This window comes from Electrophorus electricus, chromosome 1 (assembly GCF_013358815.1).
Source record: "Electrophorus electricus isolate fEleEle1 chromosome 1, fEleEle1.pri, whole genome shotgun sequence".
NCBI lineage: Eukaryota > Metazoa > Chordata > Actinopteri > Gymnotiformes > Gymnotidae > Electrophorus > Electrophorus electricus.
This window is the reverse complement of record NC_049535.1, coordinates 10,727,567-10,749,053: the sequence shown is the minus strand read 5'-3', so window position 1 is coordinate 10,749,053 and position 21,487 is coordinate 10,727,567. Positions and strand designations below refer to the sequence as shown.

The window sequence follows — 21,487 nt, the reverse complement described above, 5'->3', positions numbered from 1 at the left end:
TACTGAACATGTAGTGTGAATGACAGCTTAGTTAATGACACCATATACTGAACATGTAGTGTGAATGACATCTTAGTTAATGACACCATATACTGAACATGTAGTGTGAATGACAGCTTAGTTAATGACACCATATACTGAACATGTAGTGTGAATGACAGCTTAGTTAATGACACCATATACTGAACATGTAGTGTAAATGATGGCATTCTCTCTGGATTCTTACTTCAACTGTTTGTGAAGTTAATAATGTTTGCCTTTTGTCATCAGTGAGCATCTGTCCTGTCTTGCTGCGTGACACTTATCCATTTGTCAACGTTGCTTATTTACTTTTTTTTTTCAAGTGTTTCAAGTGAATAGGAGCTCACTGTTTCAGATACAAAATGTTGTTTATTTGGGCCTAACATCTTGACACACTGTAAAGTAAAAATGTGTGGAATACAATTGTGACTTTTAGTACATGAATTCGATCAACACTTTGGGATAACGAGACGCCATTGTGCCAGTAGATTCCCATGATGCAGTTCTGCGGTTCAATGCGGCTCCAACCAGGGGCTTTGAGGACCACGTCGGCAGCAAGACCACAATCCGTATCATCAATTCACAGGTGTGTCTTAGTCCACAACACACACACACACACACACACACACACACACACGCTCGCTCACTAAACTATAATTATGTTCTGTATTTTCCCCTACCCCATGCAGATTTTGGCTGACTCATACCATTTTGCAAGCAGTTCTCTCTATAAGAACATTACACTGTTGGCGTGGGACCCTACCTCATACTCTGCCAACCTAGAGAAGGTGAGGTGTAAGCTCACCAGTTTTGGTGAACCTCCTTCCTTTTAAGTCTTTCTAGGAAACATGTCTTTCCTTATCTCTTGGGTCTTGATGGAAGGTCAGCCCACTTCCTGACCTGATCTGTTGCCAGATTGAGGTTTATGTTGCCAGATTGAGTTTTTTTGTCACATGCCTTCAGGTCAAACTCACAGTAGACTCACACGGGCCATTTTACACATGTTGCTCACTTTAGACTCACTTGTCACCTTGAGCCAGTGCCAGATTTGGTATCTCTACGGTAGGATATTTGAGATATTTCAGACTGTGACTGTGAACGACTTGGATACAGTGTTGACAGTAACTATTGAACAGGAATGACTGACCACCGCTCTGCCTCACCTACCGTAGACGATACATTGTCCTGTTTCCATGTCATAAGACGCCACAGTAATGTTGACTGGCTAAATGTAATATGGCGTCTTGCCTCTCCTCTGGCTTTCAGTGGTACAGTAAACCGGACTATGACCTGTTCCCGGCGTACGTGGAGCGCAGGAGGAGCTCACCCTCCCAGCTCTTCTATATACTGCACCCTGCCTTCATCTGGCATCTGTGGGATGTGCTCCAGAACAACATAGACGAGGACATCCAGCCTAACCCACCCTCCTCCGGCTTCATAGGTCAGAGTCACATAAACATGTCACCTGAGCGTGAGATGAAAGCATTTCAGACCATTTAATCACTCTGGGTGTGACACGGAGCACGTGTGCTGCTGTCCGCACGATAAAAGTGAAGTTTGTGACCTTTACTCCCATTTCCTGTTTTTTTTCTGGTGCTTGTGTATGTGTGCATGCAGCTGTGTGTGTGTGTGTGTGTGTGTGTGTGTGTGTGTGTGTGTGTGTGTGTGTGTGTGTGTGTGTGTGTGTGTGTGTGTTTATCATAGCTGGCCACACTAACCAGTCTAAATTTGCTTTAACATCTTGTATATCAGATGTTCTGGGAATGCTGAGCACATACTCACACTCACATTAGCATCTACCAGCACATATACACACTGTGACGTTACGAGGAGAGGCAGGATGCGGGGACGAGGCACGATGAAACAGACGTTTTATTTGACATGTAACACTAAGACATAGCATTCATTACTCACACACTACTTGGGTCAAACACCGACAAACTCAACGATAAGACACGAGACTTATATACATGCATGTCAATTACACACAACACGGATCAGGTGAACGACACGAGAGGGCATGGCACTACAGACACACACGAAGATGTTTGAGGAGGGGGTCGGGCCATAACGTGACGCACACAAACAGTCTCACACACATGTACACACATTTGAATAATGCGTTTCTCCCACACACATGCGCACACATTTAAATAACATGCGTCTATTTTTGTGTGATGCAGCTGAAGAAAACAGGTGCCTTCGGTCAGCTTGCTTTCATCAGAATCTCCCGAATGAGAACAGGTGGCCAGGTTAGAATTGTTGTGATAAACAGGTCATAGAGAGGTAAAAGAAAAATGATATAGATGATAGACAGATGATAGAGGAATGATAGAAAAAAATATTCCGATGATAGGCAGATGATGGATGATAGAGAGATGATGGAATGATGATGGAGAGATGACAGAGGGCTAGATCATTGATCCTGTGGGAAACTGCTGATCCTGGAAGAAATTGCAGGAAAAGGTGCACCATTCCAGAAGGTGCTACCAAGATCATGTGTTTGAGTAGGAAAAGTTTTCCCTGTTCCTATCTCCCAGTCTGCCTTCCAGTCTGTTTCAGCATACCTGTTGTGGGAGACACACTCAGTCTGATCCAGTTTGGCATGGACTGTATTGGCCTCTCACTCCTATCACTGTGTGTCAGTTTGAGCGTGTGTGCAAACATGCAGATATGCACCTGTGCTTCCATAAAAACCTTACCTTTGAGTTGATTTTTTTTATGCCTGTGATATTTCTGGTTCTGTTTCAGGCATCATTGTGATGCTGAGCCTGTGTGAGAAGGTTGACATCTATGAGTTCATCCCTTCCAGACGACACACGACGCTGTGTCACTACTATGACTACTACCACGACATGGCCTGCACGCTCGGGGCCTATCACCCGCTGCTCTACGAGAAGCTCCTGGTCAGGAGGATGACCGAGACCTCCATGGACGACCTTTCGAATAATGGCAAGGCGGTCCTCTCGGGGTTTAGTCAGATCACCTGCTAGCCGTAATGTTTCAGAGGCGGGTTGCTAACAGCATGGACTAATTCCCCCTCCACTGAGCAGGGTGAAGGACCATCACACAGCACACACCATGCACACATGCCACACACGTGCTGCCACGTGTGTATCGCACACAGCATGCGCGCCACACACGTGCTGCCACGTGTGTATCGCACACAGCATGCGCGCCACACACGTGCTGCCACGTGTGTATCGCACACAGCATGCGCGCCACACACGTGCTGCCACGTGTGTATCGCACACAGCATGCGCGCCACACACGTGCTGCCACGTGTGTATCGCACACAGCATGCGCGCCACACACGTGCTGCCACGTGTGTATGGCACACAGCATGCGCGCCACACACGTGCTGCCACGTGTGTATGGCACACAGCATGCGCGCCACACACGTGCTGCCACGTGTGTATGGCACACAGCATGCGCGCCACACACGTGCTGCCACGTGTGTATGGCACACAGCATGCGCGCCACACACGTGCTGCCACGTGTGTATGGCACACAGCATGCGCGCCACACACGTGCTGCCACGTGTGTATGGCACACAGCATGCGCGCCACACACGTGCTGCCACGTGTGTATGGCACACAGCATGCGCGCCACACACGTGCTGCCACGTGTGTATCGCACACAGCATGCGCGCCACACACGTGCTGCCATGTGTGTATCGCACAGAACTTCTACAACTGCATGGCTTCTATATCAGCTCTGTACAGCTGTTGTGGCACGTTTATTAAAACTGCACTGTCTGGCCCAAACTGGGTCACAGGCGGGTTTGTGATGGGACACCATTTAAATGGAGACGTGTATTGACGCGCCTCCTGGTTCAGATTCCAAGGTGAGTGACACTACTAGAGCGAGCGGTGTTGACATGTAACTAAGGTTTATGTTTGTTTTTTTAGAACCAGAAACTCACCTGCCACGTTATTGTGGACATTTTGCGTTTGCTGAATGGCCAGATACTGAACACAAAAATGAAAGCCCTGCACATACCATCTGTTCAGTGCTGTGAGTTACATGTTGATGAAAGCTATACTGTCTCTCCACTGTCGATGAGCTACTCTGATAAGCTCAGCTGGTCTGAACTCTGGGGCTCGCTGGGTAAAATCAGTGAGATAATATTCACCACATGCAATAAAAACACGCAATTTGCTGGGTTTTTTTTTGCTAGAACATTTTTATTGAGTATTTGTACAGATGGAGAGCTAGCTTTTTATTGTCCCCTTCCACACACAAAGTTCTGAACTACATATAATTCTAACAGCATATTTACATTTTCACCACACGTGAAACGAATCTGTTTCCCTCCAATCTCCTTAAATCGATTTAAGGCAGCTGTTACCCGGTCATCTCACTCAGCTTGTGTTCCAGTTTAGTTATGCCTACTGTATTTACACAACTTTGACTTTAAGTTCCTGAGCTCACAGCCAGAGAAGGAAAGGGGATTGAATGTGAAATTATTTTTTTTTCCCATGCACTTGTCTCTGAATGGCAGATATTAACAGACAAGGTCACTACTTTCTTAAAGGTAAAATGCTAAAGCAGGAATTTGAAAGCTGAGGAAGACGGTTGAAATCCCCGTGGAGAATGAATGAACTAGTTAATACTGGACCCAAAGGACGGACTGGGTTTTTGACAAAAACGTACTGTGTGGAGTACTGTGTGGAGTACTGTGTGGAGTACTGTGTGGAGTACTGTGTGGAGTACTGTGTGGAGTACTGTGTGGAATATAGGCCTTACACTCTACTGTTTACATCTGAAGTCTACCCCTTGGGTTTATTCACCTGTGGTCTTGATAGTCTGTTTTGGAGTTTCCATATAAGTTTCTCAAGTTGTGATTTGTGAGGTTTAATCATGTTTAAATGTTTTCTTGTTGCTCTTTGTTACTGTGCACTGGAAAAGCAAAGAGACTATTCAGGTCATATTTTCATAAGAATTAAATTTGATCATATTTTTTATAATAATAATACGAAAAAAGTTTGATCAAATTATAGGAAAAGCTTGATCAAATTATTCTTTGTACTGAAATGTTTCAACTTGAATCAGATTTTTTTGTGCAGTTTTTGTTTGATATAATTGTACGCGATGGTGTAAATAAATAAGAAATTATTTTGCATTTTATTTTTGCATATTATTTTATATATTGTATGTTTTGTATATTGTGCTTTTGATGTCAATTTATGTGCGTCGTATATAAATCATGTCTGTGGTGTGTGTGGTTAGGGAAGGACAAATCACATCTGACCTGCTTGTTTCTGAGGATGTAAATGAAGAGGTCGAGGAGCAGTGCCGCTTTAGGCCAGTAGGGGGCGCACCATGCTGGGTATGAGGGAGACGATGCCGGGACGAGCCCCATGGCACCCCAACACGGCAGCTAACACCACACAATATGGCGTCTTCCTGAACCATCCTGCATCAGCAGCAGGCTGGTTGCTGTGACAGAGCCTGGCACAACCTGTAGCGGGTGCCATGGTAACGTGATTTGTACCTCACAAGAAGTAAACATAAAAAACACCACAAACTGGGGAGTTATTTGAGCAAACGGGCGGCCCCAGTCCCTTAATAACTATATATAGAACAGCAAGACGAGTAAGCTTGGTCACGGCTGTCAATATCGATGAACGATTGTCATTATATAGTATTTCGTTATAGTAGTACATTCATTTGCCAAAAGGAAGCCCTTTTCAGACACTAACTGTGTATAACAAGTAGTTTTATCTACCTATACAGACTGATCTGCATATTGTAAGTAAACTAACGTCATAACAGGATGAGCTCTTATCAACAAGTCCTGGTCGTGAAAGTTTAGTGTGATTAAACAAGTGCACTGTGCTTACGTCTGTTGAGTTCCCATCTGAACGGCCGTGTAAAAGATGGAAATAAGGGCATGCCAGGCTTCCAAACTGCTCATGTCAGTGTTTCAGCGCCACATTTACAGGTCCTGTGATGAACACACTGATCATGTAAAGTCTAAGATATTAACGTTATTATTTAAAACCACGAATGGTTCACCTGTTTGACAGTGTAGAGTACCAGACTACAGCAGTACACCATGACACACGGATACTGAGGCAGAATATCAATAGACAGGAGTGTGAGATTGTTGGATCTTGGAGGTCCATGTCTCTGAGCAGGTTGTCCCTGCCTTCTCCCAGTCCGAAAGGTGGAGCTGTGTCCAAAACCAAGAGTCCCTGATGGCCAGCAGGGGTTTCCTGCTTTCTGTAAACAACATTTTACCTGTTGAAGAACAATGTCATAGAAAAACATCAACTACCTGTATAAATAAAATCAGTGAATTACTTTTCTCTCTTCAAAAACAGTTATGCATAGCTACAACTCAGTTATAACTCAGTCCTGTTTATATTGCAAGTTTTATGGACGCTTATGAAAACAGGGCAAACCGGTGGTTCATGGCATCCTTGCTGAAACCTGAACAGTAAAACGTTAGCTATTAATAAAATTACATTCTGGTATTTTAAGATAAATATTGAACTTTATCAGCTGTGTTTCCCAGCCAGCCACTTACCACACATACTGGCAACAAAGCCGAGTGTGTCGTCAAAGTCACTAATGAGCACCACACTAACGAGCACAACACTAACACTGATCATGGGGAGGCCTAAATTCACAGTAGTTTAGAGTGTCTTCAACCTACAGAACTTTACAACTATGATAAAATTATTTAGGAACCTAAGTGCCTTGATAAATCGCAACATAACAGCCATCACGTTGGGTCTGGTATGGGACAGTCTTTGTGCCAGAGTTCTCCGCTGTTCTCCACTGTTCTCCGCTGTTCTCCACTGACAAACAAATCCTCTGCTCCTTCTTGTTGTCACCTTCAGTGCAGTGAAGCCTGGCCAGCTGTAGAAGACCACAGCATTTGAGGACAATGTGAAGCTACTGAGAGAGAGAGACATGGATATAGAGAGAGAATTTTGTGGGGGGAGGGGGGGATTAAATCGGCTACAGTTGCAAAGAAGTTATAGAGAGAATTCCTCAGTTGTTTGTAGTGGGGCGAGAAGGCACAATTACATTTTCCTTTGTATTTGTATAAGGAGAATGGTCTAGTTATGCCTCAACTACTATGTTGCCCAAGACACTCATAAGGTTCATAATATCTTGTTCCCATTCAGCCCTCACTGATTAAGAAAAGGTCAAATGTAACACACAACCATGGTTCTAGTGTGTCTAATGCAGGATAAAACCTTTGCTTTGGCTTCAAAAAATGTTGCATTCACATTATGCAACACGCAAAGCTTGAACACAGTTATTGGAACAGGCCAAATGCTTTTGTGTGTGGTCATAATATGCCTTCATTTGTGCCTCTTTGTGTGTCTATCAAATGAAACCTAAGGAACGTATGATACAATATTGGATTCTGAACAGCTTTCCTTTATGGTCCCAGGAGCCCGATCATCACATAGCACTGCACATTCAGTCCAGCTGTAAGACCCTGGTCATTCAGTTTCTTTGATCTACAGTCTCCTTCTCTGTCCAGGCCCCAGTGTGGCAGTTACCCCTCTTTGTCCAGTCTGTTCTCTCTATGAACTCACCCATGATCAAGAGACCAGAGTCAGAAGCTTTAATTTATTAACTACAAAAGCAAGATGTTTATAGGGAAGAGAATGAGGGAAGTGATTTAGAGAGGAGAAGTAGGGTGTGTGTGTGTGTGTGTGTGTGTGTGTGTGTGTGTGTGTGTGTGTGTGTGTGTGTGTGTGTGAGAGAGAAGGTCAGAAGTGTGATGAGAATTGGTTGGGAACAGTTGGAAGTTAAACAACTGCTTCCGGTTCCACTGCATGAAGACAGAAGAGGAGCAGAGAGTGTTAAATGATGAGATTACAGGACATAGTCCATGTCTAATTTACATGATCTTCATACTAGAATCACATAAGTGATTTCATTCTAAGGACTTTGAGTCTGACATATAAGCACCTGCGTCTAGATTGTCTGGCCTGTCCTCAATAAACCCCGACACACTGCTGCCCAGATCGACACACCTCAGACCGAAGAGTCAGCTCTGACCGTCCCTGTACAGCATGTCAGGGTCATCATTCACTTGTAGTCTCCAGATTGGGGAGGGCCAACGGTACCTTTAGGACTAGACCATTTCAACATCACCCTCACCGGTGCCCCTCAAGTGAAACTCCAGCGTCTGAGAAAAGATTCTTGAGACAGGCTATTGGGACTGTAATGTTCGGAGGCACAGCAGGACGCGGGGACGAGCCGTGTCTAACACCACGAAACGTTTTATTACACACACGGACAATGACGTGGTAAGCAAGGTAACCTGGTTCAAACAGCGACAAAACTAGTACGTAGACAAAGGACTTATATACATACACACTAACGACACACAATAAGGAGCAGGTGTGAAACACAAGGAGGGCGTGGCCATGCAGATGAACGCGCGGGCACACACAGGGAGACGTTTGGGGAGAGGGGCCGTAACGTGACAGGGATGTTGCAGGACACAGAAATTATCCCTGCACATTCCACTGTAAATAGAAATAAAAAAGAAATACAGAATATATGGTTCTAGACATTATGAGGAAGTCATGGTGTTGTGTCAGTTTTTATTTGTGTGCAAATTGCCAGGAAAAACTATCCCATTTGAAATGTCTGAGAATGTTTAAATGTGTTCTGATGGGACCTGTTCTTTTAGCAAATCACTATGAGTGTATAAACGTGTATAAATGGCTGCCCCCGTGACCTCGTCTGCACAGGGCCCTAACCCTTAGATTTATGCTGATGTTAGAATGCGTCTCTCTGAACACCAGTTCTGCACCTTCCATTATTATAGTTTGCCCATTTTGCAGCAAAGTCTAATTTATCGTGTACTCACAAATCTTTATCTCCAGTGATGCTCCTTACATTTACATGTACATTTACGGCATTTAGCAGACGCTCTTATCCAGAGCGACTTACAAAAGTGCCTTGTCATTTAATCATACTTACTCATATTTACTCACACTTACTTCCTGTCTCAGGCAGTAAGTGCAGTAAACACAGGCTCTCTGGCCTGCATGGAATTACGTCCGGAATTACGCCAAGCAAGGATATTTAGTGTTATATTTAATAACATTTCCACTCCTCTTGGCTTGTTTGTGTGGACTGAAGACTGGGTGATTTTCTGATGCGAGTGCGTTACCCTGGCGTGCTGCAGCAGACACATCTGGGCTTCTGCTAGACAGACCGTGCTGCTACACTGTAGGGGAGGTTTCTTTCTTGCTTTTACACAAACCATATCCAGTAATTTCCCTGGCGTCTAACTAAATTCCATCGGACATCAACATTACCACAGCCGTATCAAGTAGTCTTTTGGTCACGTTATGTTTGTGAATTTAGCCTTGTGACCAAATATAAGGGAATTGCACAGTATTTGGAGGAAAAGGCTTTTTTTTTTTTTCCTGGCAGTCAGGATGTTCTGTTTTGGTCAGAGTGCAGATGCCTGAGTTGCACTCCTCTTGCATCATGTCAGTGCAGCAAACCCTGAAGCTGATGGATGAATGGATGAGGCAACCAGGCAGCCTGTGGAGAGAATGAATGTGTAAACTTGTCTCTTTTTCACTGCTCCACCCGCAGCTGTGAAGAACTTGTTAAGGATTTGAATAATTAGCCTGCTGTTTGCTGCCAGACCCGAAGTCTCCCACTAATGTTCGAACAATTTTGCGGCTTATCCCTTCACTTGCCAGCTCTTCCATGCTTTCTTGTGTATTTCCTTCACAGAGATATGCCTGATCTGTCTGTCTGCTCCGTCTGTCTGATCTGTCTGCCTGATCTGTCTGCCTGATCTGTCTGCCTGATCTGTCTGCCTGATCTGTCTGCCTGATCTAGACAGTTCTCTCCAGTGTGTTTAACCTGTAGTGGTCTGTCTTCACGGTGACAGTCCAGCACCAGCTCTCATTAACAGACACCAGCAGACACATCACCTACAGATCTATCACCTGGATACAATCTGCTTAAGCCATCCAAGGCGGATGTGTGTACCTATCACGGACAGGATCCATCACGCAGGGGCGGATGTGCGTACCTATCACGGACAGGATCCATCACGCAGGGGCGGATGTGTGTACCTATCACGGACAGGATCCATCACGCAGGGGCGGATGTGTGTACCTATCACGGACAGGATCCATCACGCAGGGACGGATGTGTGTACCTATTACGGACAGGCTCCATCACGCAGGGGGGATGTGTGTACCTATCACGGACAGGATCCATCACGCAGGGGGGATGTGTGTACCTATCACGGACAGGATCCATCACGCAGGGACGGATGTGTGTACCTGTGTACCTATCACGGACAGGATCCATCACGCAGGGGCGGATGTGTGTACCTATCACGGACAGGATCCCTCACGCAGGGGCGGATGTGTGTACCTATCACGGACAGGATCCCTCACGCAGGGACGGATGTGTGTACCTATCACGGACAGGATCCCTCACGCAGGGCCGGATGTGTGCACCTATCACGGACAGGATCCCTCACGCAGGGACGGATGTGTGTACCTATCACGGACAGGATCCCTCACGCAGGGGGGATGTGCGTACCTATCACGGACAGGATCCTTCACGCAGGGCCGGATGTGTGTACCTATCACGGACAGGATCCCTCACGCAGGGCCGGATGTGTGTACCTATCAAGGACAGGCTCCATCACGCAGGGACGGATGTATGTACCTATCACGGACAGGATCCATCACGCAGGGACGGATGTGTCTACCTATCACGGACAGGCTCCATCACACAGGGACGGATGTGTGTACCTATCACAGACAGGATCCCTCACGCAGGGACGGATGTGTGTACCTATCACGGACAGGCTCCATCACACAGGGACGGATGTATGTACCTATCACGGACAGGATCCATCACGCAGGGGCGGATGTGTGTACCTATCACGGACAGGATCCCTCACGCAGGGACGGATGTGTGTACCTATCACGGACAGGATCCCTCATGCAGGGCCGGATGTGTGTACCTATCACGGACAGGATCCATCACGCAGGGGGGATGTGTGTACCTATCACGGACAGGATCCATCACGCAGGGGCGGATGTGTGTACCTATCACGGACAGGATCCATCATGCAGGGGGGATGTGTGTACCTATCACGGACAGGATCCTTCACGCAGGGCCGGATGTGTGTACCTATCACGGACAGGATCCCTCACGCAGGGCCGGATGTGTGTACCTATCACGGACAGGATCCATCACGCAGGGGGGATGTGTGTACCTATCACGGACAGGCTCCATCACGCAGGGGGGATGTGCGTACCTATCACGGACAGGCTCCATCACGCAGGGGGGATGTGTGTACCTATCACGGACAGGCTCCATCACGCAGGGGCGGATGTGTGTACCTATCATGGACAGGCTCCATCACGCAGGGGGGATGTGCGTACCTATCACGGACAGGCTCCATCACGCAGGGGGGATGTGCGTACCTATCACAGACAGGATCCCTCACGCAGGGGCGGATGTGCGTACCTATCATGGACAGGCTCCATCACGCAGGGGGGATGTGTGTACCTATCACGGACAGGATCCATCACGCAGGGGGGATGTGTGTACCTATCACGGACAGGCTCCATCACGCAGGGGGGATGTGCGTACCTATCACGGACAGGCTCCATCACGCAGGGGGGATGTGTGTACCTATCACGGACAGGCTCCATCACGCAGGGGGGATGTGTGTACCTATCACGGACAGGATCCCTCACGCAGGGGGGATGTGTGTACCTATCACGGACAGGATCCATCACGCAGGGGGGATGTGTGTACCTATCACGGACAGGATCCCTCACGCAGGGACGGATGTGTGTACCTATCACGGACAGGCTCCATCACGCAGGGGGGATGTGCGTACCTATCACGGACAGGATCCATCACGCAGGGACGGATGTGTCTACCTATCACGGACAGGCTCCATCACACAGGGACGGATGTGTGTACCTATCACAGACAGGATCCCTCACGCAGGGACGGATGTGTGTACCTATCACGGACAGGCTCCATCACACAGGGACGGATGTATGTACCTATCACGGACAGGATCCATCACGCAGGGGCGGATGTGTGTACCTATCACGGACAGGATCCCTCACGCAGGGACGGATGTGTGTACCTATCACGGACAGGATCCCTCATGCAGGGCCGGATGTGTGTACCTATCACGGACAGGATCCATCACGCAGGGGGGATGTGTGTACCTATCACGGACAGGATCCATCACGCAGGGGCGGATGTGTGTACCTATCACGGACAGGATCCATCATGCAGGGGGGATGTGTGTACCTATCACGGACAGGATCCTTCACGCAGGGCCGGATGTGTGTACCTATCACGGACAGGATCCCTCACGCAGGGCCGGATGTGTGTACCTATCACGGACAGGATCCATCACGCAGGGGGGATGTGTGTACCTATCACGGACAGGCTCCATCACGCAGGGGGGATGTGCGTACCTATCACGGACAGGCTCCATCACGCAGGGGGGATGTGTGTACCTATCACGGACAGGCTCCATCACGCAGGGGCGGATGTGTGTACCTATCATGGACAGGCTCCATCACGCAGGGGGGATGTGCGTACCTATCACGGACAGGCTCCATCACGCAGGGGGGATGTGCGTACCTATCACAGACAGGATCCCTCACGCAGGGGCGGATGTGCGTACCTATCATGGACAGGCTCCATCACGCAGGGGGGATGTGTGTACCTATCACGGACAGGATCCATCACGCAGGGGGGATGTGTGTACCTATCACGGACAGGCTCCATCACGCAGGGGGGATGTGCGTACCTATCACGGACAGGCTCCATCACGCAGGGGGGATGTGTGTACCTATCACGGACAGGCTCCATCACGCAGGGGGGATGTGTGTACCTATCACGGACAGGATCCCTCACGCAGGGGGGATGTGTGTACCTATCACGGACAGGATCCATCACGCAGGGGGGATGTGTGTACCTATCACGGACAGGATCCCTCACGCAGGGACGGATGTGTGTACCTATCACGGACAGGCTCCATCACGCAGGGGGGATGTGCGTACCTATCACGGACAGGCTCCATCACGCAGGGGGGATGTGCGTACCTATCACGGACAGGCTCCATCACGCAGGGGGGATGTGTGTAGTTTATTTATTTTGTATAGATCCGAACATGACGGCTAACATCTCATGTTCTTCTCAGAGTCTTGCCATTTTGCTCATTTTCTGTGGCGTTTCCATTGCTCTGAAATGAATCGAGTTCTCTTGGTTGTATGTGAGGTCACAGGAAAATCAACTACAAGACGACGCTTCCCGTTAATGATCTAGCAACCCAACCTTGAAGATTTTATTCCACTTCACACAATTTCCTCTCAGTTATATCAAATAGTAACTGAAATGTGTTTTGAAGACAGATATTACAATGGCAGAAAAGGTGGACTGACAATTTGTAATATGTCTGAGTAATAAGTGGTTAATGTATAATTTTGTTATATTAATTTGTATTGTATTGTATTTTTTATTAAGCTATATAATAGGCCAGTCTAGTATTTGGCAAAACGGAGCTCTATGAGATTGCTGTGATACAATATTATATTAGCATGCAACTTTATATTATAACGATGAGGAACATGAAGGTGAGATCTAAGTACAGGCAGTCAAACAGGAAAGAGCAACAGGACACAAGGTACAAAGATGTAGGCTACAATTTAATGGCTGAAAGGATCACCGAGTGGATGCAACCGACGCCTTATAAAACTTGATAAATGAAATAATTACAAACGGCTGTGACTCATCGGCAGTAGTGAGGAGACAGTGGCCTCTAGAGGTGAGGGAGGGAATTCCTAAGGGAATATCGGACATCTATAACGACAATATCAAGGGTAGCTGGTCTGGAAATCTAGACGTGATCTGGAGAATACAGTGTCAGTCTGATTACAGTGTGTCCCAGTGTCTCTGTCTGAGCACAGTGTGTCCCAGTGTCTCAGGCTTAGCACAGTGTGTCCCAGTGTCTCTGTCTGATTACAGTGTGTCCCAGTGTCTCAGACTGAGCAGTGTGTCCCAGTGTCTCTGTCAGATTACAGTGTTTCCCAGTGTCTCTGTCAGATTACAGTGTTTCCCAGTGTCTCTGTCTGATTACAGTGTGTCCCAGTGTCTCAGGCTGAGCACAGTGTCCCAGTGTTTCTGTCTGATTACAGTGTGTCCCATTGTTTCTGTCTGATTACAGTGTGTCCCAGTGTCTCTGTCTGATTACAATGTGTCCCAGTGTCTCTGTCTGATTACAATGTGTCCCAGTGTCTCCGGCTGAGCACAGTGTGTCCCAGTGTTTCCGTCTGAGCACAGTCTGTCCCAGTGTCTCTGTCTGATTACAGTGTGTCCCAGTATCTCTGTCTGATTACAGTGTGTCCCAGTGTCTCAGGCTGAGCACAGTGTGTCCCAGTGTCTCAGGCTGAGCACAGTGTGTCCCAGTATCTCAGGCAGGACTGGTCTTAATCATTATCTCTATGTGTTTCGACTAATAAGCAAAATGATCACAGGACAGATGATAGCGTTACTCTAGCCTGTAAAATAACAATGTGTTTAAAGAATAAATAGATTTAAAAGAAAATAGCAAACTTGCTTATCCAGATGCTTTTGCATATTTATACAAATCTATTTAATTGCTATTCATCAATTATGCTATCAACATATCCTAAACACATGCAGCCTCTGAAAGGCTGCAGAGATTGTGTGTGGCTGTGTGTGTGTGTGTGTGTGACTCTTACCTAGGACTCTTTATTTGAATCACCTGTGAGCTGTAAAATAAATCCCAGGAACAAAAAAAGAAATAGTGTGTTTGGGGACACACAGTATGTCTATGTGCATCTGAGGTTCCCTTCACAGCGACTATGTTTTTATATAGTTTTTGCTGCTACTAATTATAACATTAAAAAATAAAATAAAACTGAAGGGCTTAGCCAGGTAGTGGAGCAGTCATGCCGGCCCTCTCTGGTGACCTGACGTAAGAGTCCTCAGGGCAGTGAGGTCAGCGCCGGGGTCAAGTAAGCTGACGTCTCTGTGGCTCCCCAAGCTAATGCACACATGCACACACCATAGACTGACCTTCACGTCCTTACATCACGTAGGTAGATTACTCATGGTACGAGCTGGCCACTGTGTTTAGTTTTTCTGGACAATGATAGCTGTATTATTAGGTGGATAAGGTTGGGTTTGTTACAGCGTGTATATATATATGTGTGTGTGTGTGTGTGTGTGTGTGTGTGTGTGTGTGTGTGTGTGAGAGAGCAAGAGAGAGAGAGAAAGTGTAAAAGCCAAAATGTGGTAATACTCACATGAAATGATGAAATGATCAGACACGAGGAGACAGATTTAATAATAATCTTAATTCACGTTGGCGCCGTGTCCGTAGGCGCTAGGATTGCGGGGCCCCAGGGCAGCGTTCTCGTCGTGATAGTACGGACTCCCCTGATTGCTGGCCTTGGTCTGGTCCATCCAGTTGGAGAGATCCGTCTCCAGCCTCTGGAGAAAAAAAAAATCAGTGACCTGAAAAATACAGCAGCAGTGACCATGTTTTCCAAGTGAAAATGTGAAGTTCTATTTTCAGAAAAAGGATGACAGGAAGTACAGCACTGAAACCAAACCAGCTGAGGACACTTTGGCTAGCCAGAGTTCCTTATAATCTTCAAATACCGATTGGAGATCCATTTATTTGTGAAATATTAAAAATGGCCACTGACCCTGCTCCTATATTGACCAACTAAAACTAGTACTTATTGTAGGGTATTGGTTATTACACTGATTGTTGTCTGTTATAGAGCTCATATGTATATTGTACTTCTAGGCATTAGCAGTGATCCCTGTATTTCTACAGTATTCTAGTTCTACAGTATACTGTACTGCACTAGGATGTATTCTATGAGTAAATGACAAAGCACTGTTGTAAGTTGCTCTGGGTAAGAGCGTCTGCTAAATGGCGCAAATGTAAATGTAGACAGGTAAGACACACCTAAACACCTAGATGCAAAAATGTGCTTGTCACAGTACTGTCACATGTGCATTTAAGATTACTGCCACCCAGCCAGAAGAGCAGATATTCATCAGTCACTCCCCAGATCACATTCACCCACTTATTATCTCATTGGGCACAATGTCTGTAGTTTTTCCCACCCTGTTTATTCCCACACATCCTGGTGCCAGACGCTTTGCGGTAACAGTCTAGCGCTACGCCTCATCTCCAGGCGTTCCTCCGTCTCACCGGCAAGATTCCCTTTGTTCGGGGAACGTCTTTTTCAAACGTCTTTTCTCTCTTCAGTTATTTTGGTTTTGGCTGCACCTCTCTGATCTGTGTCTGTGGTTTGGCTCATGATATCTGTTCCCTCCCTGCACTCACGATGTCACAGTTTCATTCAAATTGCTTTCATTAATACATACAGTGTCAATATTTATTTTGAAAAGGTATCGTGATCATGGCCTAGAAATATCAGTGGCATATATACACTGAAAAAACCCACGTCTACCTCTAAAACACTAAACTAGTAATGCTGCTATACTGCATGTAGGCCACACCCACTCACACGTCAGCCAATCAGGGCTGTGCGGCTACATCAGCTCCAGCCAGCATCGACAGGGACGCTGATTAGTCACGTGGGTGGTGAACCTGCGGGGAAGGCTGATGGCAGCGGCGCAAGGAACGACACGCTCGACCCGGACGAACGCTTGCGAACATGAGACGTTACACGAACAAACGCTGAAGGTATGCACGCAACAGACTAGTTGAACATGATGTAAATGATAAACAACCACAGAAACCTAAACACTAGCAAGCGCAGGAACGCCGAGCGCGAGCGGGTCACATGATCACTGACTGACAGCCGCGCCAGTCACCCAGGAGTTTAAATAAACACACGAATGACACTTGCGACAGCGATTACAAGCAAAAAGATGAACACAGTCAGCAATGACGCCTCCGCTACACAGTGACTGCAAGACAGTCTACGGTGATAAGTATTTAAACCTGTTTGTTCTTATAAGTAACTTATAATCAAGTTATATATGTGTTATACATGATTTATGACCTCCTTAAGAAGAGATCAGTCTTAGCTCCTGAGCCTAAACCTGCTCATAATGAGAACACACACATACGTCACAGGTCGTGTGTGTTCAGGAGCGAATGATGTGGACGGGATCCGTAACCCATGTCCATGAGCTGCTGGATCCACTGCGGTACATCCGGACGGCTGCGGTGCCACAGGTTCCCCAGAGGAAGTTCTTCGCTTCAGCCGGAGAGACGTGGCGATCAGGCCCAGGCCTGCTGTGGGTCAGCGCCGGGGCCGCGAATGGGGAGGAGGGGGGGGTAGCGTAGAGGAGAGAGAGAAGAAAGGAGAGAGAGAAGAAGGGAGAGAGAGAGTCCTGCACATTCAAATCTACACCACAGTAGCTACTGCCTTGTGTTCTCGTCAGACCTGATGGGTGGTTTTGTGGATATGTAGAGCGATTTTCTCATTCATGAGAGCAGAGCGCAGGTCAGCTTGTAGGAGCAACTGGTGCCTGGAAGCTCAATGCATCCCCTCGTTCTATGATTCAGTCAGGTCTCTTATTAAGAACCATACCTGTAGTAGCCTTGCTGCCAGTCAGGCAGAGGTCAAAGGTCGATGTCTGTTCAGGATACGTGTGATGAATCACTCTTTGCAGAGAAAACGAGATTCGTGGTGTGCTGGGGGGCTGGCTTGCTGTGGGAGTAAAATGTAATAGGGGACACATTACCATCCCTCCTCTTCAATATCTTCATCAGGGCACTGTCAGAAGAGTCACCCGGACAGGACAAACAATCAGCACTGAACTGGTCTGAACTGGTTCAGGTTGCTCATGTTCTACATCCACAGGTGACAGGGTGACCAACCTGCCCGTCGCTGAACTCAGATTCCAGACTCACCATTCAGCTTTAGACTTTTTGCTTTGTTCCTTTCATCAAAATCTGCTGTTCTGCAAAAAATCCACGGTTCGTTATATTCTGCATGAATCTTGGTTAGCACTGAATGACCTCACGTTCCGCCAGTCTGAGAGTTGAAATGTTTCCCCCCGTATAGAAACGCCCGGTAGACCATTTTCACTGTGGGGTCCGCTTAAGAAAGAAAACATCAAACACAAACACCATACCTGAGGTGCTGCCAAGGGTGAAGCAGACCAGGACGGACAGAGCTACGCAGAGGCTGCGGAACTTTCTAGCGGCGTTCCTGTCGGAGCGTTGAGCTGTGACTGTGTAGGTGGGCTAGGCTGGGGCAGGGGTAGGTGTACACTCACAGGAGCCCTTGGGACAGACAGGACCTGCCACGGCCCGTGCAGGAATGTTGTTCTCGTCGCTGCTCAGGAGAGTCTAGTGGTTTTTTCAGAGGAGAAGGTGGTCCTGGTTGAATTCTGTTTTGTTTTTTTAAATGTTTGCAGCAGTAAAGTTGGAGGGTAACCGCTTGTGAGAGGAACAGATCATCAACTTCTGTTTTAGATTTATGGGAATGTAGAGCACATGTAATAAAAAAAAATGAATAACAAACTCACATTTATAGACAGGAAGTCGCCAAAGTGATAAATACTACAGGAATCCAGCTGTTGCTGCAGGAATATGAAAGCTTCTTTCTCTCTAGGTTTTTCACAGTGATTATTTGAAATCTAACACAGACCAGAGAAATGTCTGCTGCTATAAAACATTAATGTATCATAATGCAGGCTCCTAAAGACGGGCAACGCATGCATCATTTTAAGATGGCAGGACACATGGTGTTTGCAGTGTGTAAGGCTGGTAATAATATACTACAGCTGGACTAAAGATTGTAGTTCATCATAACTGCAGTCCAACAAGCCTTTACCAATGTCTTCTAGTTAATCCTGCAGAATACATCATGTCTTTCTGCTCACTACTGGATGTTGTAGTAGTGACAAATAGGCAAACTATCAAATTCCAAGTGTTTTATTGTGTCCTGTGAGCACTCTAGACATGTTATCTGATCGCTACGTGAGTTCTTTCAATCAAGGCAAAGGTAGATGGTCCAAATAACACATTTGTCATTTGTGCAGTACTATAAAGACAACCCTGCAGACAGTGAAATTACTATTAATTTATAGCTGACTTACACGTGGCGAGCCTCAGTTTGGGCTGTAATAATATGGTGAGGCTGTGTTGAGAAGTGTGTGGACGGTTCTCCCACGAGCATGTCCTTCACTCTCTGAACCCATCTGTTTTCCTGGGAAGCGTTCAGAGGACTTGGATCACCTACAGACTGAACTTTTCATCTGAGATTTAAGGGCATGTGTGTGTGTTCACGCTAGCATGGCCATGTTGGTTTGCTATGGTACAAACACGTCAAACCCGAGGCTGCGTCTCGCATCTAACAGCTGCTAATAATTTAAGAAAAATAACTTTGAAAATGCCATAAGTACAACATCCCACATGTAAACAAGTGTATCGATACAGAAGCACACCGCATTTCTGAAGTGGCAATATGTTTATTTGTGTTATGAGCAATGGAGATCACAAAAGAAAAGAAAAATCCTTTTGGGTTCACGTTTTTCCTCTGTTGCACAGCTGATATGTGATGTGAGGGGTCACGTTTGGTGTCGCAGAATACGTCATCCATGGTCTCAGTCTTCGTGGGCGGGGGGGTCGTAGCCCAGGCGACTGGCCGAGGGGAAGTGGGCCCAGAAGGTCCTGGCCAGCTCCTCCAGCTTGTCGTAACCAGCATTAGAGCGCAGCTCCTCCACCCAGCCGAAGAAGTCGGAGGACGTCAGGGCCCAGTTGGGCACGCCCCGCTTCTCCCTGGATTCAGCTGTTGGCCAATCGGTGAGGCAGAAATGCAGGGGGTGGCAGCAAAGTAAAAAAAAGAAAGAAAAGAAAAACAAGAAAAACCTCACACTGAAAAACACACTATGTTTGGACACATTTAGTGTTGGGTAGAAAATCTATTATATTCATATGATAATTAGTTAACTAATTAGGAGTAATTAATTATTATATTGATAATAAAAATATAGACAAAAACAAATAAGCAACCATTAATAAATATATGCTAATAATTAATTAATAATTGCTCACCCTGGCTCTCTTCTGCCCCTAAAAAGAAAATGAAAACGAATATTTAACCTGCTCTGACTTCACAACAATCTTCAACCCGGTAACACAGCCTCAAATAAGGCACACAGCAGTTAGAAATAAACAAATAAACAGATAAACAGACCCAAGATCGCAAGATTTGGTAGGTGGCGTCTTTACTATTCAATAACATGTAAAAGTCCCCTGGAGACCAGAGAAGCCGGTGGGTGGGAGATGAAATCAGTAAATAAGACCCCCGCACAGACAGCTTTCAGACATGCACTCTAATTCTCAGGAGACCAGGCTAAAAGAACCAAATCAACACATCTTCTGTTTGTCTTTGAGATCATAAAATGCCGTTCGATCCCTGATTAACAGGGGGCTTTAGTCACGGGGGCTGTTTCCAACCCCTGCCCTGTCTGACCCTTTAATGGAGTGCTTGAAAGTAGATCTGTTACTGTGTCTGTCCTGTATTTGTGAAGGTTTGTCACAGTTTGCAGCGTCTTCCTCAGGATTCTGAGCACAGTCCTGAAGGGAGTGTCCTGAGAGCACAGTGGAACAGATACAAGTCGTGTCCTTTATTCTCCAAAATGTCTGGGTCACTCAGCCGTGAGGTAGGGGACGTCTGGGTCACTCAGCCGTGAGGTAGGGGACGTCTGGGTCACTCAGCCGTGAGGTAGGGGACGTCTGGGTCACTTAGCCGGGAGTTAGAGGACGTTTGGTTCACTTACCCGTGAGGTAGAGGAGTCCCATCACCAAGCCACACAGGAGCAGCGAGGCACACAGACGAGGCATGGTCACTCTGATACCCTTTAGCCTCACACTGCATCAACCATAAGAAAACCAGCTCACACAGACCCACAAACAGGCTACGTTACCAACGACGTGGCCACAAACAAACAGGAATGGAACAGAAGCTGTTTCTGAGGTGGTGATTACCTCTACACCTTGGTGCTGTTCCTTGGCTGGAATCTGGAGATCTGCTGTCCAACCTGAGGGTCTTAAGACAGGCTGGAATGATGCTTGCATTTCACACCCCGTGTCTACATGCCATACCGACGCAGGCCAGGGGCTACGCCCCCTCCTTACTGTTCCACCCTCACGCCTCACACCTACCCAACACAATGTCTGGCTCAAAGCTTCCTTTGTGAAAGCCTGGAGACTCCAATGGCTCATCTGTGGAAGAGAACCTCGGACACGGACAGTCTTGTCTCTCTCTCTCTGTGGGTCCAGTCTATGGCCCAAAGCCGTTCAAAGCCAAACAACTGGGAGAGAAAGTTTCAAACGGTCCAAATAATCTGAGATTTCCTGCCGATTCTTCTGGGACTGGTAAGGATAAAGTCACGGGTGAAAAAATAACCGTCAGTGTTACACATCAAAACG

General features: G+C 46.8%; 2 protein-coding genes across 5 annotated transcripts in view; one reads left to right on the top strand and one right to left on the bottom strand.

Moving 5' to 3' along the window:
• Positions 1-3,140, top strand: part of st6gal2b (ST6 beta-galactosamide alpha-2,6-sialyltranferase 2b) — a 28,303-nt gene extending 25,163 nt beyond the window's left edge. For all 4 annotated transcript variants that reach the window (XM_035533820.1, XM_035533831.1, XM_035533862.1 and 1 more), the window contains 4 exons: positions 510-607; positions 711-809; positions 1,288-1,462; positions 2,773-3,140. In XM_035533820.1, the coding sequence (XP_035389713.1) occupies positions 510-607; positions 711-809; positions 1,288-1,462; positions 2,773-3,014 (614 nt within the window). In that variant the 3' untranslated portion in view covers positions 3,015-3,140. The remainder of the gene's footprint in view (positions 1-509; positions 608-710; positions 810-1,287; positions 1,463-2,772) is intronic.
• Positions 3,141-19,553: 16,413 nt separating this feature from the next.
• si:ch73-23l24.1 (otospiralin) lies at positions 19,554-21,322 on the bottom strand. The gene is made up of 4 exons (XM_027004738.2): positions 21,044-21,322; positions 20,836-20,927; positions 20,108-20,125; positions 19,554-19,841 (listed from the first exon to the last, which is right to left on the bottom strand). The coding sequence occupies exons 2-4, from the start codon at positions 20,897-20,899 to the stop codon at positions 19,657-19,659; spliced, it is 267 nt and encodes an 88-aa protein (XP_026860539.1). The 5' UTR covers positions 20,900-20,927; positions 21,044-21,322; the 3' UTR covers positions 19,554-19,656.
• Between the last annotated feature and the right edge of the window lie 165 nt (positions 21,323-21,487).

Excerpts from the sequence above, each read along its gene's own strand:
- si:ch73-23l24.1 (XM_027004738.2), bottom strand. The coding sequence starts at position 20,899 with ATGCCTCGTCTGTGTGCCTCGCTGCTCCTGTGTGGCTTGGTGATGGGA.